Source organism: Antechinus flavipes, chromosome 3 (genome assembly GCF_016432865.1).
Source record: "Antechinus flavipes isolate AdamAnt ecotype Samford, QLD, Australia chromosome 3, AdamAnt_v2, whole genome shotgun sequence".
Taxonomy (NCBI): domain Eukaryota; kingdom Metazoa; phylum Chordata; class Mammalia; order Dasyuromorphia; family Dasyuridae; genus Antechinus; species Antechinus flavipes.
Window position 1 is genome coordinate 288,218,274 of NC_067400.1, and position 16,925 is coordinate 288,235,198.

Genomic DNA, 16,925 nt, shown 5'->3' on the forward strand with positions numbered 1-16,925 from the left:
TCTAAATTTTTTGACATCAAAATATATTATGGCTTGTTGGGTAGCAGTTCTCATTGTGATCATCAGGTACAATACGAGCTTTACGATTCTCTATCACCCTTATATTAACTATATTTTTAGAGATTTTGACCGCAAACAAGTTATTGTTTTTAAAGTATGCGGGCCGCAGTTAAGTGATAATGAAAGTCTTCTAGGTCATACTCATCCTTAAGGAACACTCAAACTCTACCCAGAGAAGGGGTAACAGAAAAACGTACAGAAATACGTAGGAAAAAAAAACCCCATCGGATACAGTAGTGTCAGATTTAAAATTTATTACGCAACTCCTCCCTGCCGGGGAGGAGGGGAGGAGAGAGGGAGGAGGAAAGGCAAGTGCAAAATTAGGAACGACCTTGGCCCAGGAACTTTGGCTGCTCTCCCCATCTTAGTCCTTTTCTGCTCGGTAGGGCACAGCGCCCTCTTTCCCCAGGCTAACGCCTCAAAAAGAGTCCCCAATGCGCAAAGCCTTCTCTGCCTCTGGGCTACCTACTTGTCCAGATAATCCACTCGAGAAGAGCGCGGAACGGCTGTACCGCTGTCTTTCCCGCGTTAGTGGAACCCGACCTTCCTCCCTCCAGTGGAACCCGACCTTTTTCTGTCCCGAAGGCACCCTGCACCTCCCCGACAGCGAGCCACTTTGCCCATCCGGTGATTTTTTTCTGTGCTGCTGAAGGGAAGGGAACACCAAACAGAGCTTAATCAAGGTACTGTAGACGCTCCTCTTCTCTTTCCCCTGTTTGTTCCCCCTTTTCCTAGCCTGCAGGTTCGCTTTTCCCGGGCCAGGGCTGCAATTCCAGCTGCTAGTGCCCCCACGCCACAGCTGGAGCGTACAGATGCGGCCGCGGGCCGGGCCGCAGCGTTACTGCTTCCCTTTTTCGCCCAAGGGCACAGAGGAGTGATAGGGCGGGCGGCAGGGAAGGTCTAGGGCCAAGTGCGACGCAGTGGCCCGGGGAACCTGAGGACTCCCGGCCTGCAGGGGAGCTCGAGACAGAGGTTGGGGCGGTAGTGAGACCTAGGGTGGGAGCTGGATGTTTTCCCGCCCACCCACTCCTCCACCCCACAGTGTACCCCAATGCGGCACAAGTCTCCGACACAGCCCAGAAAAACGAGCAGTCGAGGGAAGGTGAGGTAACGGCCGGGCGGGAGTGGTCAGGTAGCCTAGCGAGCCCGCCGGCTTTCTCCTCGTTTCAGTTGCAGTCGATCAAACTTCCCGGCAGGGGGTGCCTAGTGTGTGGTTCTGCTGCCTGGGGGCGGCGGCTTCTCCTTCAGAAGCCGCCGCTTTTTAAGGGGAGGAAGCCCCTTGCCAGCGTTTGGACTCGGGCCTCTTGCCCTCTCTCCGCAGCGGTCGGTCCCCCTTACAGAGCTGACTCCCCGAGCTTGTAGGGGTCTTGGTGGGGAGAGGTAAGCGGGATTCTTCCTCCCCCTCCCCCACTGCGGGCGACCTGAGCCTCTGGGCTTGGGTGGCTTCTGACACGGCTGGGGGGGGAGGGAGGAGGCTGGAAAAGAAGGGACCCTCTCACCCCAGTCTCCGCCTCCGTCCCGGGACGCTAGGAAGGGCTGTGAACTTTGAGTAGAGTGTGTGCTTTAATTGCTGTTTCCGTGGGAGAGCAGACCATAATAGAGACTTTAAAGACCTAACGGGCCAGACTGACCCAGGCCGCCCTGAATGGGGAGACTCCCTACTGGCGTGTAACAGCCTGGGCGAGGGGGCGTACAGACCCCTTCTCACCTTGAGGGGAAATGAGGACTTAGCAAATGCCTTATAGGACTGTCTTGAACTCCCGCGGTCTTGAACTATTATCTGCATTTGGTCTTTTTTTTTTTTTTTTTAAAGAAAGAAACTTTTGTTTTTCAGAGTTTCCCAAAGAATTCTTCTTTCTGTTACAGTGTAACTAGACCTGCAAAAGTAAAAACAAACAAACAAAAGGTATCCTGATAATTTGGGTAAAGTCAGAGAGAAGGATCATGCAAATTTTCTGGGGAGGCTAATTATAATGTAAGCAGAGAACTTGTGCTTTTGCTGTCACTGAAAGTATTCATTTGCCCCTTCCCTTTCCTGAGAGTAATTTTGGATAATAAGCCTCAACCCCCACATCAATCAGGTTACCAGAAAAGGACACAAAATTTTTCCTCATTAGAAAACGGGGGTTTTGAGACTTACAAGTTGTTATTGCTCTGTGTTGTAAGTGAAAAATAGATATTATCAGAAACCAAAACCTTATATCCCTAATTTAGAAATAACGCTTGCTTCCGAAGAACTCAGATAATGCTAAAAGTCTGCTCAGGATATTAGAAACCATAGAACCGCTTTTTTAATCTCATATGCTGTATTTGTATTCTCCTATTACAAGAACTCTGCCCGAATTGACCTTTTATACTATTAGCCGTTTCAAATCCCTACATTCAAAAACCACGTCCTACTACGGTAGTTCTCATTCTCTGGAGCCTTTTCTCCTTGAAGTAATTATTGAAATTGCATATTAGTTTACACGAAGCTTTGAGATTCTGGAAGGCCCAGCCTAGCTGGGAAAACTCTTGTTCTATTTTGAGGAGAAAATAGCTAGATTTGACACTGGCTATCTGTTTCTAGGACTTGACTTTTCTGATAACCTAGAAAGGAAGAGGTTAAGTAACTCCTGGGGCTCTTTAGATAATTAGAACTTTTTATTTGTAAGTTTAATAGGGGAAAAAACCTTCTATGCAAATTTAATTTATTAGTGATATGCTGAACTATGCATATACTAATGTAACAGAATCCACATTTTCTGCAAAAAGCTCTCTATTGTCTGGGGGGCGAGGAGGAATGTCTCTAAGACATTATTATTAAAATGAGCCTACCATTAAGACTGTCTAATAAGATTTGATGAAAATAATACATTTGCATTAACTGTGCCCATTAGGAACAAATATTCTTAAGATTCAAAAAAGTAAATGGTAAAATGCTGCCAGAAGAATGCATTTGGAAGTGTAGAAAAATGCAAAAGAAAATTAACTATAAAATTTTTTTAAACTTTTTAATTTAAAAAATTGAAGATTTCCTTGATATATATGTCAGCATACATTTCCCATCCTTTAATCCTGTTCATGCATAATGCTTTCTCTAATATGCCACATTTTGTATCTCACCCTCCTCATCTGGCTGGGATTTTCAACTTCTTATTTTTTACAATCTCCATCCCTTCTGCTTTAAATATTTAGTTGATTCTTAAGTGGAGCATAGCATTGACTTGGTTTTAAGAAACTTTTCTAGTATGATTTCATTTCTCTGCTTTCTGCTAGCAAAATTACTAAAGCAAATGATTTTAATCTATTTAAATCCAAAATAATGAATAATAAAGAAATCAGATTTTTAATGTTTGGATACTGTTTGTTACCAGATATAAGAACACTTTAATGTGCACAAATTTGCAGAACTGAGTTAATTTACTTTTAACATTTAAAAAATAAGTTTCATACGACTTATCTAGATCTGTATGTTAATTATAAGCAATTCTTATCTAGTCACCATGTAGGAACTTTGCTAGGCAGCATTTAGTTTGTATTATGTCTATATAATAATATCTCTTATGAATAAATATTTTTCCTAAATAAATTCAACTTCAATTTACAGTTAGGAAAGGGTCCAGTCTCTTTTTTGCTTGGTATCACAGGTGGTCAAAAAAGGAGTGGCACTACCAATGGTTCAGACTCTTCAAAGAAGAGACCAGTGATAGAACATTCCTATTCCCAAAACATGTGCCCGAGAATGGGAAGCTAACTCTCAAAATTGGGCTATGACCTTATCATTTGATCAGTGAGGCTAGACTGGTATCTCTTGTAGTTTGAGAGATTGAGTAGCCTTAATATCCTTCTTTTCTGAAGGGAAAGGAGAGAGGGTGTATCCTAATGAGGATGGAATGGGGAAAGGAATCCTTGTCTTGAACACATAACCCTATACCTTTTATATTCTTATTTATATTTACGGATTTTTATATTCTGGTAGCAAAAGTCTTATTGGATTGCAATAATAATTCAATTCTTCATGACTCCATTTGGGGTTTTCTTGGTAAAAATACTGGTTTGCCATTTACTTCTCCATTTTGTTTTACAGATGAGAGAAGTGAGGCAAACAGGATTAATTAAATAACTTGATAGTCATTTGCATATTACTTGCTATTTAGGTCACATAGTTAAGTGTCTGAGACTGAATTACTCTAGTCTTCCTGATTCTAAACCTATTGCTCTATCCACTGTGCCATCTTGCTCCCACTTGCTGATAGGAAGAACTGGGTTTATGTTTTACCTGTGATATATATACATTAGTTTTGTGACCATGAGCAAGTCACTTAATTGCTCTCACCTATGAAATTCTGGAATGGCTTTGACTACTTAATGTTATTTAAGACTTTTAGTTCTTGGTCTGATTTATTGAGGTTCTGTCCTACTTTGCATGCGTGAATAATCTATGAACTCATCCCTTTGGACTTGGTACTGATTTTATTGCTTTATTGTTTTAATTCAGGGTCAGATTTCAGTCTTCAAATAATATACAATAAGAGCAGTGAGCATTTGAATGGGATACTGGTCAGTCTTTCCATTTAATATCATGTTTAGATAGATACCCTCTCAACCACTTGGTTAGTTTCATAGGTAACAAGTCTTCTGTAGCTATTTGAGTTCAACCTTTGCTAAACTGGTGAGGTTTGGAAGCCACAGTGGGTATACTCAACTACAATACCAAAGAATTAAAAACAGCATGAATTTTCTAGTTTTTAAAAATTTTCCCTAATTTGTTCTTACAGTTATTTTAGGACTTTTGAAATTGAAAAATGAATTATCCAGAAGCACTAAGATAAGAAAAAATAGGTGATAACTTAGACATTTATTTGGAATTTTGAATGGAAAGCCTAGAATATAAATGCTTTTCACATTAAAAAAAACAAAAAAACAAAAACAGAACCAAGTTCCAATAACAGCAAATACTTGAGTTTGTAATTTGATTTAACTGGCAGATTCCAGAATGTTAGGCTTCTTGTCATCTGCTTAGAGACACTTTCAAGATCCAATTTGTTCTATACTCAGCTGTCAAACTGTCTTATTGTGTTTAAGAATCCAAAAATTTTAATGTTTATTTCCCCACATGAACTCTTACTAATCTGATCACACTGGTCTGTGTGTATATGTATATAAGAGCTAGCCTTTAACGTTTTAAGACTTGTAAAATACTTTACAATTATCTCACTTGATCCTCCAAACAATCCTGTCAGAGAGATTTGTCATAGATTTCAAAGGTGCTATTATTATATGAATGAGGATACTGAGGCACAGTGATATTAAATGACCTTCCCTAGTTGTAAGTTTTTCAGACTGGTTTCAGATCCAAGTTTTCCTGACTCCATCCACTGTATATGGCTGTCTCTGTCTATAAGGTTTGTTTAGGAGTATTTTTTTCTATCTGTGTGTCCCTATACATTATGTAAGTGTGTATATAAAACACTTTTTTTTTTTAAGCTGAGGCAATTGGGGTTAAGTGACTTGCCCAAGATCACACAGCTAGGCATTGATAAGGGTCTGAGACCAAATTTGAACTCTGGTCCTCCTGACTTCAGGACTGGTGCTCTATCCACTGTGTCACCTAGCTGCCTTATGTATGTCATTCTTTATACTTACTTAACATGCTCTCTTTCCCAATCTATGTAGCTTTTTTCCTATGAAGTAACTAAATTTATGTCTTCCAGGAAACCTTGCTAGATTGACCTTATCCTAGTCAGATTATCTCTTTATTCTTTCCCCTAAATATCTGCCCCTTCCCATCTGTACTATATTGATTTGTATTTCTTGATGTGCTGCTTTTCCCAATTAGATTCAGAATACCTTGAACATATTTTTATGAAGTCTTTTTTTTCTAATTTTCAAACAGTGCCTGTCACACTAAACCTATTTATTTAAACACCAAGCAATTCTTTCCAATTATACAGAAGTTGTGACTAAATTTATACATACTTCATAGTGGCATTCTTTTGAAGTATTTGAAACTTACTCATAATTTCCAATACAGGCTTTTGGGTTATCATATATAACTTCATTTTAAAACTTTAGTTTATTCTCACTAACTATTTTGGCTATTTTCATAATAAAAACTAAGATGAGATAAATTAATAGAATGCAACTAATATCAGTGGATGTTTTGAGTGTTAAAAAAGTATAAATATTTTACTATATTAAATATAATTTGCAATTTCCTATCTTCACACACACACACACATATTTTCATTGCAAAAAAATTTTGTATCTTCTAGCTTGAGACATTATAGGTTCATAAATATTAATATCTAACATTGATTTAGCTCTTTAACATTTGCAAAGCTAAGTATTTTGTCATTTTTATCCTCACAACAACCGTGATAGGTAGATGCTGTTATTATATCTATTTTACAGATGGGAAAACTGAGTCAGCCAGCCCCAACATAAAACTGTTAAGTGTATGAGGACATATTTGAACTCAGACCTTTCTAACTCCAGATCTAACACTTTTTCCACTTAATCTAATTTTAAAAATTTCTTTTCAATTACTAGGTCAGCCATGTATGTTTTTTCTAAAATCTTTCTTATGTCCATCAAAAATCAAATAAGATAGTTTAATGAAAGTCTTAGCTGATTTTAATTTGCTTAATTGGAAGAACTTTTCAATTCCATAGTGCAGAAAAAGTAATGTCAGGAGGACCTGAGTTCAAATTTGGTCTCAAACACTTAACACTTTTTAGCTGTGTGACCCAGGCAAGTCACTTAACCCCAATTACCCAGCCAAAAAAAAAAAAAAAAAAAAAAGCTCTGCCAAAGGACTGAGATCTCTTTTTCCAAGTCAGTGTTAGGGATTATTTTGTAACTACCTAAAGTAAAGTAGCCAGCATTGTCCTTGTTCCATTAATTTTATGAAACATTTTTTTTTTTCTGTCCACTAACCATGGTTTATAGAAAGAGGTAGTTTGTAAAGCCAAATCTTTTCTTTCTTTCTCCTTTCTCTTTATCTCCATTTTCTTTTCAGTAATATCAATATGAATGTCATCTTTCCTAGTAATTGTTTGTTGGAGGTAGAAACATTCTATCATAGGAATTTAAGCTGCTTAGATTTACATTTTAGAAACAACTGTACTTCCAATTTGAAAATGAAATTTAAACTTTGATTTTAAAAATTTATGGTTTTACACATGTAGTGGAGTTATTTTTTGTTTCATGTTAAATAAATGTGGTTAGATAATTGTTTTGAAATTTGAAGCTGTGATCTAATTGGCTCTAAGGCTAAATATATATTTCTATGAATTCCTGAAGACTGAAACTTGTCTGTGACTACTCATCTATTAGATTCTTGTTCCTGCTCACCCATAAATATAGCATAGAGCAGGAGTTCTTAACCTGAGATTTGTGTATCTATTTTGGAGGGTCTATAAAACTTGAATGGAAAAAATATATATACATCTTTATTTTTATTGATATCTAACCAAAATTTAGCATTTTCTTCAATTCATTAAAAAACATTTTTTCTGAGAAGGGATTCCTAGGTTTCACTAGCTTGCCAAAGGAGTCCATATCACAAAAAAAAAAAAAAAAAAAAAAAAAAAAAAAAAAAAAAAAGTCTTAGAACTCTAAAGAATCTATTAATGATGTTCTAGAGGCCTTTTTCTAAATCTTTTAATATTTATGGTTGGCAGTGGGCACTCCATTTATTACCCTTTAGTTTCACTACTTGGAATGTCTTCCTTATTTTCTGATCATACATTTTCTATAACAAGTGATTGTTATAACATGCAATAACTTACTTACGTTATGGGCAATTAGTGGTGTGGATAGAATGTGCCCGGCCTGGCCTCAGACCCTTACTAGCTGTGTGACCTTGGGCAAGTTGCTTAATCCTGTTTGTCTCAGTTTCCATACCTGTAAAATGAACTGGAATGAGAAAATAGCAAACCACTCCAGTATCTTTGCCAAGAAAACCCCAAATGAGGTCACAGTCTGATACAACTGAAAATGACTAAACAGCAATAACAGATTAGGTCATAGTGTGCCTCTTTGTTATTCTTTACTTGTTTCAAATCTTTAGCCTTTGGAAATTGTGGCTCAATAACATCATTGAAAGAAAATATTGATGTTTTTAAAAAAAAAAAAAAAAAAAGTAGGCTCCATGCATCCGAAAACAAATTGCTTGGAATTGTTTGAATGCAGTAGTGTTTCCCAAAAGGAAGACAGCCTGCTTCCTCCCATTTAATTCTGAGCTGAACTCATTGTTCATCTGCACTGCTTGTCCAAGATAAATACATGAATATCCTCTCCAACCCTCCTCCCTCCCCCCGCCCCCCTTTGTATATTGCTCATTGGTCTCTTCTGAATGGCCGTGAATCTTATTGAAAAGGTCCTATTAATTCCAGGTTTTCGTGTAGTCAACACACTGTGGTCCACAAAGAGAAATATTGGAATATCTCTATAGCCTGACAATCCCTCTTCCATTTGGACAGGTCACCCTGCATGACCAGGAATGACTTGGCATTTATAGTTACTTATTTTTGCATTGTTTGAATCATGATAATTAGCTGAGTGTTGAACAAAATTCTTTTTGATCAAGCAATAATAGAGACAGGAACATTTAGAAAACATGAACCTTCCCAGAATCAGCATAATTCATAACCATTGAAATGAACTGGCCTGTCAACATTGTTGATTGGGGAGAGGTGGCGTTGTTGATAATGCATATATAAAATTCTTCTGATTTCAAAAAAACCCCAAAATACTCCTCTAAGGAAAAAATTCTGAGACTCTTGCTAGGAGTATATTAATTCAGAGAGACAATGTTATACAGTGGATAAAGTGATCCTGATTAAGTCACATGAACTCTTGAGTGTATATACATATTTATATATACCTGCAAGTTATAGACTACTTACAATCTAAATTGGTAAAGGGAAATAAAATCCTAATAATAGGGTTTCACATTTGGGCAGTGCCAACATAACTTTTATACCTACATTTTTTAGTAATTATAATATGTGGAGGAGAAGATATCCAAGTTATACAAACTTTAAGCACTGAGTTAGGAAATAATCTTTAAACATGGGGGGAATTCTTATTTTTTAGTAGGCCCATGGTGTGGGAACTTCTGGTATCTGGATTATGTAGTCTAACATGCTATGAAAAAGACTATGCCTCATTAATCCAAAATGACTTCAGAGGCTGTGGGGAAGTTTCTTTTCTGATAAAATTTGTCTCTGGTTTTCATAATGAACATTAATGAGAAAATAGGATTAACTTTACAGTCAGTTTTACTGGATTCGTTTCTGTGAATTGAATAATACTTATACAATATGACTCTGTTTACATTATGTGAGCTCCCATTTACCTAGTATCCAGATGGCCTTTTTATTTGCAGGATTATTCCTGCGATAATATACAAAGACATTGAGACCTTCATAATATTGAAGTGCCTTCTAAATTCTCAGAAACAAAGACTAAATTTTGTTCATTATAGAGTTAGCATCCAAGTGTATTTTGTATTCCATTTCTTTAAAAATTGGTATTGCATGTATATAATCTTAAACTATGGTTTATGTCATACAGAAACTTGCTATCTAATTAACTCATAATTCTGATCATTAGAGATTTTACCATATGTTTGGATAAAACCAGAGAATCCAAACACTTTGGGCCACATGATTCCTATGTGGGCTCTTCTTTTCTATGATAATATTTTATACTTGGACATCACTTTAAAAGTTACAGAGAATTTGAATGGATATTATTTCATTTGCTCCTCGTAGTTAAATAATCCTGTATTATACATAAAACAAGTAGTTTAATCCACATTAGAAAATCTGAGGCTCAGAAAAATTGAGCGTTTTGCTCAAAATTTCTTAAACATGGAAAGGATGGTCTTTTTCTGAGGTAGGGTTTTGGAATTCCCTTGCTTAACACTGCAACCTGACTCTGAACTTTACTGAACTTTACTAGTTAAGAATTTACATGAAACACCTGGAGTTTAGGCAGCTGATTCCAGGTCTTAAAACTAGTAAGGGTCTGAGCTTTAATTTTTACCCCAGGTCTTCCTAACTCCAAACCCAGCACTCTATCCATAATACTATAATACTTCTGAGTTCAAGAAAATGCAGTAACTTAAGCCAAAACTTAAGAAGGATGGATTAATAATAGTCTCTTAATCTGGGATCTGTCAATTTTTAAAAATTGATTTCAATATTTTCATTATATGTTTTATATGTATATATAAGTTACATAAAAATATATAAATATCAGTTAAATATGATTGGTTTCATTTGTAATCCTATTTACTTCATTTTATACATTTAAAAATTTTTTCTGAGCAGGAGGGGAGAGAATTTGGAACTCAAAATTTAATTTTAAAAATGTTTTAAAAAATAATGAAAAATTAAATTAATAAAGTAAAAATGTTATCCTGAAAAAAAGTCCTTCAATATCACCATATGGCTAAAGAGATCCACAACACAGCATAGATGAGAAGAATCTTCGAATTAGAGGAATTCTAATTTTCCTTTCTGTTTGAAATTCTTGATCCTAAACAGTTGATTCTTTTGGTTTCTGGTTCAGCGCTTTTTATATTACTACATACTGCCATTCTCCTAGGGAGTAGGACTGGCTATCTCTGTCTATTCTATACCCATTACTTAAGCAAAAAAGCAATTTAATGCCCAAGCCCTCCTGATGGTGTATCAGTATCATTATCCTTGTATATTTACTTGATATGAATTATAGTGATGTTACTCATATTATCATGCTATATCAGATTCACTTAGCTAATAAGTATCTTAACTGTATCTTGGAAAATGTTTTAATCACTGTTTGAAATGACCTATTTTGTTAATTTAAAAAATACCTTATTCTTTGTTATGGCTATAAAAATTATTAGATGAGTTTAAGATGCATACAATTAGAATTTTAACTTTTTCAGAGTATATTTGATCCAGGGCTAAGCAGATATGCTATACATCATAATCACATTTCTTATAGGCTTAAAGTAATATATAATTGCTTTTTAAACACACATCTATTGCAGTCAAGCCACTCTACTATGTGTTAGGTATCCAAAGCTGTACTATGTGCAACAACTACATAACCACTTAGGCTAAACCAGGTTGAGGGTAACCAACAGACTTCAAACTTATTTCTAAGTTAGAGGGACACCTACTCCAATTCTGTGAAAACTCCTGGTGGAATGGGTGGATGAGAACCATTTGTTCCAGTGGCTATGAAGAGGGTTGAAGCTCCTGCTGGGGAGGACTTAGAGCTTGGTCAGCCATTGAAGACACAAGCTCGTGCACTGCATCCTGGACCACCACGGATCATCCTGACTTTTGTCTGGCTATTGGATTTGCATGACTGGACCAAAGAATGAAGCTGATGACTTTGCAACCTGTTGTGATGTCATTGATTCTCTTTGAAAAGAAAGGACAAAGAACAACAGTTAGGGAAAGGGGACGTAGAGGATGTTGACCATATGTGAATGTTACGACACAATTGGAATGGACCTCAGAAGCTACCTCCTTCAGCGTATAACTAAACAGAACTCTTCTCTGATGTTCCTGACAAGTAATAATAACTGTACAATTGCTACTTAAATTGAAAGGAAAGTTCCTGGATTTGTGGTTCTTAGTACCAAATTCCCTTTACCTTTTGTGTAACTTTTAATATTAGAGACTTGCCTAAAGCATGAACACTGAAATATAAACCAATAAGCATTTATTAAGCACTTGTGACATGCCAAATACTGGTACTGGGAGGTAACAGATGTAGATTTAGGGACTTGCCTTGGGTGCCATTGTGTGTATGTGTTGGAGGCTGGACTTGAACTTCCTGGTTTGAAGGGCAGTTAGGTGGTATAGTAGATAGAGGGCACAGCTTGAGTGTTCAAATTTGGCACTGGAAGGGAACATAGAAGTCCATCACTTAGCATTTATTAAGTACCTCCAGAAAGACCAAACCTAAATCCTACTCTCAAGAAACTTTTCTCATAGGGGAAAACATAGCAATAACAGTATACATAAAAATATAGAAAGGGGTTTGTTGGAGTAGTCTTAGAGACGAGGCATTTATATTAAGGAGAACTGGCAAAGGCTTATTGATGAAAGTGGGACTTTCTCCAAGACTTGAAGGAAACCAGGAAATGGACCATGGTAGCTCCCTGATGACTTGTGCCATCCTGGTTACTGAGGACTAATCTTGTAAAAATACTTGAGAAATAACACTGTTATCTTCCATTTAAAAGAGGCTCTAGATCAAGGGTTCTTAACCTGTGGTTTTAAGATGGTTTAATAACTGTATTCCAAAGTCATTGGTTTCCTTTATAATCCTATGTGTACTGTATTTTATTTTTTGACTTTTAACAACTCTTTTCTGAGAAAAGATTCATAGGTTTTACTGGCTACAAAAGAGAGTTTATCACCAAAAAAAGGGGGGAGCACAACAAAAAGAGAGCTTCTGGATCCTGACTTTGCCATGAACACTTAGCCACTTAAATTCTTTTAGGTCACAGTATTATGTCTGTAAAATGAAGGAGTTTGATTAAGTAACTTTCAGATTCCCTTCTATTTCTGAGATTTTGTGTCATGTTCTTTTCTCTGGGCAGACACTTTCTTCTAAGTGTCTTAGGGTATGTACTGCTCCAGAAAGAGAATGGGAGAGTGGGTTACTATTAGGAAGTTGTGATGTGTTGTAGCTCTAGGAAGAAATACTACTTAGGGATTAGGAAAGGGTAAATGGACTTGGACACACGAAACTCCTCACTCCCTGTAAAACTTCATGATTGCATCACTTCCCTAGACCTTGGCTTTTTTTCTTGGGAAATGAGATAGAAAGGCCAGATGATTCCTAAGGTCTTTTCTAGCCCTCATAGTCTGTAATTGCTTTTCCACCAGGGAAATATTTTAATGTGAGTTTTGTAGACACATTCATTCAGTATTTGAATCAGAAGTTGCTCTTCATCTCATGTCCAACAATATGCCAACATAGGATAAGTTTAAGACTTGGGAAATTTTTAAGGACATTTCCCACAAGTCATAGAGAAATTTTGGAAACTTTTAAAATTTGGCTTCAGAAAAAAAATTGTAAACCAGAAGTAGGTCAGTAGATAGTGTAGTACCTTTCCAATCCTATATTATCCTTAAGACTACTATATAGATTTCTCTATGAAATGGAGGGGCAGGGAGAATGAGAATTTATTAAGTGATTAGTATATGCCAGATGCTAAAAGCACTTTGCAAATATTTTCTTATTTGATGCATTTCAATGATGTTTGTGTGAAAGTGATTTTTTATTAAATAAATTATATTTATTATTGAGTTTCCCTTAAAAATGGGAGATGTAGTCCACTGAATAATGATTTAATACCTAGGCAGAGCTTTAACTAGAGCAAAGCAGCTTTTTCCAGGTTACCAAATTTACAGACTACAAATTTATAGTCTTGAGTCTTTTGGCATGAAAGAAACAATAGAACTCATTATTATTAATAATCAATCAAAATAGAAGAGGGGGAGTTTGGGAGTAGTGGGTAGCAAGTTGGCGTGTGTGACCCTGGGCAAAGGCTGCTAGGCAACTCATAGCACAAACATTTGCAGAAGAGTTGTTGATTTGCATCAAGAGAGGGAGTTTTCTCGTGAAAAATTCTGTGCACCAATGAGATTCCAGGTCTCTTAACCAAACACTTGTATGTTGAAGTTTACTGTATATCACAAGCACCCCACGGCTACTTTTTTTTCTTTTTGGTTAAAAAGAGGTTTTGCATTTTAAGCACCTGTTCTGCTCTCTTAGTTAAAAGGTATGGAATGTATGCAAGAAATGTATAGAAAGCCTGTATTTGCTCACAGCCCAGCTCCCACTTCTGCTCCAGAGCACCTTGCTTCTCACCAGCCTTTCTCTGCCTCCCTTCCCCCTGAGCCAATTAGAAGAAATTAGTGCTGGTGAGACAGCTTGTTGGCTCCTTGTACTTGGTCAAGATTTTCTCCACTCAAATTTATACGAGCTTGATCTTTCCCTGTTTCCATTTGCCTTTATGGTATATAAAGCTGGTGATCTCCCTTTTTCTCCCTCCCTCATTTTCACCCCCCTTGCAAACTTTCAGTTGAGCTTCAGTCCATCTTGCTATCCTTGTTCATTGTTTCCTCCTCCCCATCTTAGCCATCGTTTGTTTCTTCAAACTTTGTTCTTACTGTAAAGTTTTTCATTTTTCTATTTGTCCTTTTTTCTTTCCTTTTAATGAAATTTTCCTTCCTTTATGTTCCTATGCTTTCTGACCCCCTCTATGGGCTCCATTCATCTTTCTTAAAGTACTTTTTCTCCTTTCTTCATCCTTTTTTTTCTTTTAGAAGAAAATGTTGAATTCATCTGGTCTTATATTTTTATGGAAATTGTAGATTTTAGCTATTGTAATATGTTACATTGTAGATATTACAGTGGAGGTCAGCCTCTCCCCCAAATTCTGTCTTCTGGAATAGGAAGGTAAAGAAGCTTTAATTTGGTTTGGTCAATTTCAGTTAGCTAATTACTTAGTTGATGATAAGGATGATTTAAAAATCATCCTTTTTATATTTTTGGTTGTCAGTATACAAAAAAAGTATTTTAAGCCTTATTTTTAAAGTTTAGTTGTAAATTTTAGTAAAATTAAGTTTTAGATTCATTAGCTTAATAAAAATAATGATTTTTATGATTGAATAAAATGCTTAGATTAAAATGAATTATCTGCATACTCACCCTAACAAAATGTGTTATGTAACCACATATCAAAAGTTTAGAGCAGCCTTCAGTCAGTATCCAAGGTTCTTTGCTCCCCTTGGGGTTTTATCCCAATTGTTCCCACCATTGAATGTATCTCTCCTATGCATTTTTGGTGCTTCCTCCAGGGGTAAAGACTTCTGGATATGGTTCTGATTCTGGATATACTAAAATCATGCCAAGCAATATAGCAGATCTTTAATATGGTATATATCTAAGGAAAAAAAAAACTTTTGAAATAACAATCAAAATATTGGCACTTATGTGTTCATATTTAAAAAAAGTCAAAATTCAAATGACAAATAATGAAAATGGAGATCATCCCAGAAACTCCAGCACTGTTTATCTATAAAATATTATTGGATTGTTTTATTGCCCTTTACATTTCAATAATGTTTTCTTTACCCTACTTCATGCTGTTGTTAATAAAAGTAACTAGTACTTATTAGCACTTTATCACTTATAAAACATCTTTACATAAATTTTTTGCATTTTATTCTTATAAGAATCCTGTAAGGTAGGTGATAAAAGTTGAATATCACAATTTATGGGTGCAGAAACTGACATTCAAAGAAATTAATTGCTTTACATGAACTCATAATGCAATGTTGGATTTGAGGGAAGAGGGGCAATGCTGCCCAGTAGGCCTTTAATCTAATTTGGTCAGGGAGTTAATTTGGTGGTTTAAGAAGAGATCTTTTTTTCTTCTTCTTCCTAATTGAACAAGATGGTTTTTATATCATATGCTGTTACGAACTATATATAATACCTTTATTATTTGGATTAGTCAATGACAGCTTGTCTAAGAATTTTATATTTCATTTTTCTTTAGAGACATAATTGATGCATAGATTGCAAGTTTCTTGCAGGGGTTACATCAGTTCATGTAAGTCTTCCCAGTTTTTCCAAAACTATCCTACTCATCCTTTCTTAAAACACAATAGTATCTTATCAGAATCATTTATCACAACTTGCTTAGTCAACCCCCAACCAATTTCTTAATAATTCTCTTAATTTCTAATTCTTTGCCAGCACAAAAAGCACTGCTATAAATATTTTTGTACAGATAGATCCTTTTCCCTTTACTTTTATGCCTTTTGAGATAAAGATCTCTTGATATTGCTGAACAAAGGATATGCACAGTCTTTTGGGCATAGTTCCAAATTGTCCTCTGGAGTACTTAAGACTAGTTCACAACTCCAGCAAATATGCATTAATGTCCTTATTTTTTAACATACCCTCCAGCATTTATTATTTCTTTTTCTGGCATATTAGCCAATCTGATAAGTGAGGTAGTACCTCAGAGTTGTTTCAATTAGCATTTTTCTAATCAATAGTGATTTAGATAATTTTTTCATGTGACTCATTGCTTTGATTTTGTTTGAAAATTTCCTATTCATAACGATTGAAGAATTTGGCTGAGTTTCCTATATAGTTGAAAAATGAGGCCTTTGTCACAGAAAGTTGCTATAAAGATCTTTACCTAGTTTCTTATTCTTGTTCTAATTTTGGCTACATTGATGTTGTTTGTGCAAAATCTTTAAAATTTCATGCCATAAAAATTATCCATTTATCCCAGTGATCCTCTCTTATTTTTGTTTAGTCATAAGCTCTTTTCTTATCCATGGATGTGACAGGTAAATTTTGCCATGCTTAACTAATTGGCTTATGATATCTCTCTTTTTGTATAGATTATATACCCATTTTATCTTATCTGGATATATGTTGTGAGATATCGGTCTATACCTAGTTTCTACTAAATTTCTTTCCAGTTTTCTCAGTAATTTTTATTACATTGTGAGTTTTTATCATCAAGGCTTAGATTTTGGAGTTTATCAAATCCTAGATTACTATAGTCATTTACTATTGTGTATCATATACTTAATTTATTCCATTTATCTACTATTCTATTTCTTAGCATCAGATTTTTTTTTTTATTACTGCTTTCTAATATAGTTTGAAATCTGGTATTGCTAGGCCACCATTTTTCTCATTTAAAAAAATTCATTCTCCTGGGAAACGAATGGATGCCCACAATTGGAGAATGGTTGGGTAAATTGTAGTATATGAATGTTATGGAATATTATTGTTCTGTAAGAAATGATGAGCAGGATGAATACAGA

General features: G+C 35.7%; 1 protein-coding gene across 4 annotated transcripts in view; it reads left to right on the forward strand.

The window, feature by feature from the left end:
- The first annotated feature begins 321 nt into the window (after positions 1-321).
- Positions 322-16,925, forward strand: part of ST3GAL6 (ST3 beta-galactoside alpha-2,3-sialyltransferase 6) — a 79,999-nt gene continuing 63,395 nt past the window's right edge. The window contains exon 1 of one of the 4 annotated variants that reach the window (XM_051985169.1): positions 322-743. Coding sequence is in view for 1 of the 4 variants with exons in the window: in XM_051985168.1 (XP_051841128.1) it covers positions 1,068-1,162 (95 nt within the window). In the remaining 3 variants the exon portion in view is untranslated. Of the gene's footprint in view, positions 744-947; positions 1,163-1,292; positions 1,441-16,925 lie in introns of those variants that run through there. The other 3 variants (XM_051985171.1, XM_051985168.1, XM_051985170.1) reach the window with 3 other exon arrangements.